At 32.8% G+C, this 4,077-nt stretch overlaps 1 protein-coding gene across 1 annotated transcript; it reads right to left on the bottom strand.

The window, feature by feature from the left end:
- Nucleotides 1-1,729: 1,729 nt before the first annotated feature.
- On the bottom strand, nucleotides 1,730-3,707 carry LOC145039501 (non-specific lipid-transfer protein-like). Its single transcript, XM_078987548.1, has 3 exons — nucleotides 3,415-3,707; nucleotides 2,148-2,157; nucleotides 1,730-1,807 (listed from the first exon to the last, which is right to left on the bottom strand). The coding sequence occupies exons 1-3, from the start codon at nucleotides 3,705-3,707 to the stop codon at nucleotides 1,730-1,732; spliced, it is 381 nt and encodes a 126-aa protein (XP_078843674.1).
- Nucleotides 3,708-4,077: the final 370 nt, after the last annotated feature.

Here is a 4,077-nt window from a genome sequence, read left to right on the forward strand (position 1 = left end):
TTCCAATTTTGATCATATACTTAACTTATAGATAAGGAAGTGATTGTATAAGAGAATGGAAAACATCAAGGAGATGAAAGATATTAAGATTGAAAAATCTGTTACTCTCATGTCCAAATAATCTAAGATAGTTGATGACATCAACGATGATGAAGAGATCTCACCAGGGGAAGACACAAAAGAAGACTATGAATTTCAGCGGATAGTTAAACTCATTGCCTAGGCTGTCTTGATTGCCAAACAATTCAAAGGCTTAAGGAACTCAAGGAAGTTCAAACCTAGGAATAACTATAACCTATCCTCTAATGGCTACTTTAAATGTGGAAGTTTTATACACTTTGTTAAAGACTGCAAGTTCATGTCAACTGATGACAAGAATAAATCGTATGAAGTGAAGTATAAATGATTGGTTGCTAGTTTAAACAAGCAGAATCTTGGATCAAGTACGTTGTTGGCAAAAAAAAGAGAAGTGGGAAGTAGAAGATCTTTCTACTGATGAAGGAAAGGTTGACAAAGACAATATGTGTTTGATGGCTAAAGTTAATATGATCAGTAAAAGTGTAACACTTGGAAAATTTGTAAGTTTCTTATGTAATCCCTCCTTATTAAAAGTATTGTATTTTGGTCCTTGGGCTAGTACGTGGGGCGTACACGGTGGTATGCTTAACGTACTAGCCCGAATTTGGATCGCGACCTTGGACCACGTACGCCCAGCATACGTTGAGTACGCACGGCGTACGCATAGATTAATGAAACCCTACTTTTTGGGTGTTGCGCCCTATTTAAATCTTGTGATAGCCTCACTAGGTTATGTTTAGACAACCTCCATCCCCTCTTGTCCAGAAAATCAAACCCTAAGTTAGATCTTGAGAGTTTGAGCCTTAAAATGTGATTTTTGGGTGCTTATGAAGGAGAAGAAGTGAACCACTTGGAGTTGTGCTTGGAGCTTGAAGATCTGAGATTTGTTCTTCATTTGCTTCCCTTGTAAGGTAAAAAGCTTCCAACTTGCTAATACATGTTGCTAGATCTAGTTTGGTGTCATTTTTGTACTTTTTGAGTCCATGGTTAGGTTGTTGGGCCTCTTGATTCACTCCAGAAGTGCTTGATGGTAGATCTAGGGTCCTTTAGGTCCCTTTGTCCATAAAAATGCAAGCTTTATGGCATTTGTGGTCTCATGCATGTGTTAAGTCATTTACTAAGCTCTTTTGAGCTCTAAGGCACCGATGTCGGCCCATGATCAGTTATGCGAGGATACTAGATGTTTGTGTGACTCTTGTATGTGTATATGCTTATATGATTTGTATGTTGGGCGGGCCCGTTATACTCAGTGGGTAGGGCCCATTATGCGAGTGTGGGTGGGGCCCATTATGTGTTTGTTCATGTATGATATGTGGTATTTTGAGGAACCCACTAAGTTTTGTGCTTACGGTTTTTAGTTTTTGTTTTAGGTACTTAAGGATCAAATGGGAAAAGTCCATGATGATTGCAGAGCATACACCATCTTTTAGTTTATGTTTTGATGTAGTGATATACTTTGATCTTTTGGGGTTGTATGACAAATGTTTGAATTAATGTTTTATTGAATCAAAAATGAAATTTTTGGGTCTTATTTTTTGGATGTTACAGAAATAAATAATCCAAGTTTATTTCAAGCAGATCTTGATCAAGCTATAAGGAAGTCTGGAGATTGGGATCCCTCCTCCCTCTTTCAGGTAGAAAATTTTGTAAGTTACTTAGATAATGAAAAATCTTTAATTTTAAGTATCTTTTCCTTGATCTTGGAAAATCTCATCAAGAAAAGCTTAACCTTCAAAAGAAAAACATCAAGTTTTTAAAAGAAATTAAATCAAAAAATCGTGAATTAGCAAATCTTAAAAATGAGCTCATGAATCATAATTTCTTTAATCTAGTTTATTTCGAAGAAAAGTATGAGGTTGTTTTACAATTTGAAAACATAAAGAAAATCATCAAGAATTGGACTACTTCTCATTCAAGATTCACACAAATTGTTAATAGTCAAATCTCATCCCAGACTCTTAAAATCATTGGAGAAAGTTTTCAAGAAGCTATTGACTTTTCAAAACAAATCAATGATGAACCTAAATTTTGAACCATTTATGAACCAATTCAATGACATAAGAACTTACTTTGTTAAACCTGTTAATGATAATGTTCTAAATCATGTTAAAAAAAATTATAAAACTGACATGTTCTAAAAAAAAAATGCATTTACTCTATTGATCCATCAGTGAAAAGTATTTTTCAAGAATATTTTAAGGTTGATGGGGAAAAGGTTATTAAATTTCCAACCTCTTATTTGATACTGGTAATTATTTTTAAAACCATTATCTCCGTAAGAACCGTGATGTCCCTCCATATCTAGTTCTCTTAAAATCAAACAATTTTAGAAACATAAATATAAAAATATTAAAACATAATTGTCAAAATCTAAAAGAAAAGACAGGGACTAGAAAATGTTATAAATTTGGTAACATAAGTCATGAAGCTCATAATGGTCCTCATGAAAAAGGGTCTAAGAGAAGTGACAATATAATGCTCAGATGTGGGAAATTGATCAAGAAAGAAAACTCTTTAGATTATCTTCCTTTAGATTGCTATAATATCCTTCTGTCTCTCAAATCTTCCATAACCAAACCCATTTCAAAATGGGTTAAAAGGAAAAACTACTATGTTGTTGTAGTGTCAGGGACATAAGCATATTTGGTATCTTGACAGTGGAGGTTCAAGATACGTGACAGGATTCCAAGTCAGATCATGATGACTTTGTCAAAGAAGATGGTACCAATGTTTCCCTCGGTGACAACACCAAAGGATTTAGCAAAGGACATGACACCATCAAATACAACTCTGTTGAATTTTCTAATGTTTCTTATGTTACAGATTTAAAGTACAATCTTATTTGGTCTTTATTTTTAGAGAAAAAAATACAATTTTTTTGGTTTATTTAGTTTTTTAATAAAAATAAGATCTAATTTGGAACCAAATAAGTTCAAAATAAAAAAAATAAAAAATAAAAAAACTCACCAACCACCAATAATTAAACAAGCTAGAAAAATGTAAAAATTATAAATTTCTCATTACATGAAACTGTAAATAATAAATATTATTGATTAAAATTCAAAGTTTGATTACTATAAAAAATTTCTTAATAAATCCATCTTGATGCCCGAAACCTCTCCATACCTATGGATTTCTGCATTATACACACATATGGTGTTAGTAATATATATCAATATATCATATACATAACACATGCATGTAAATTAACTAGTTTTAATTTTAGACGTTTCAAATTAAATAAAAAAACATTTGAGTTGTTTAAAGATATCACCCATATGCATGATGATATTAAATAAACTTGAAAGATTAATTAGTTTAGAATGAGAAAATTACTTTGAGCAATCGGCAGTTGGTCCAACATCAGGGATTCCTAGTCCTTTCGAGAAGTCAAAACTACACAAGCCTCTGATAAAATGGAAATGCCTTATGTCGTGATTCTGCAACAACGCTTGTAAGCAACTACATGTAGCCACACGATCTGCCTTGGTTTTTGTTCTCGCTTGTACTCCATCGTATCCTTTACAACATGCTTTCGATGGCCTTTCTTCCTTATGGTCAAAGTAGGGCAAACATGGTGTAAATGCGAGAGCCACTGCTGGGCCAAGACACAACTTACCTGCAACCATTGTCCTACTCCATGGACCCATTACTAAGCAAATTGTAACAATAAACACCATACCAAGGGAACCCATTCTTCAAATTCGTCTTTCCAAACTACCTATATATTGCCCATGTGTTTATATATATAACTTGACTCAATGCTTTGAAAATAGTCTCTTATACTTATATAGAGACTAAAAGTAATCACAACCCTTAATTAATCATGAGTTCGGAAGTTGTTTTTAATGAAATATGGCACTTAGTTTGAACCCTTCAAACATTTTTTAAAAAGTTATACGGAAATCTAACCAAATATTACCTTTTAGATGGCAAATGAAGAAATACTTTAGTTGATTATTTGAGATCTATATTATTTTTAATTTTAATTTCATTAAC

Source organism: Lactuca saligna, chromosome 4 (genome assembly GCF_052625555.1).
Source record: "Lactuca saligna cultivar CGN05327 chromosome 4, ASM5262555v1, whole genome shotgun sequence".
NCBI classification, from domain to species: Eukaryota; Viridiplantae; Streptophyta; class Magnoliopsida; order Asterales; family Asteraceae; genus Lactuca; species Lactuca saligna.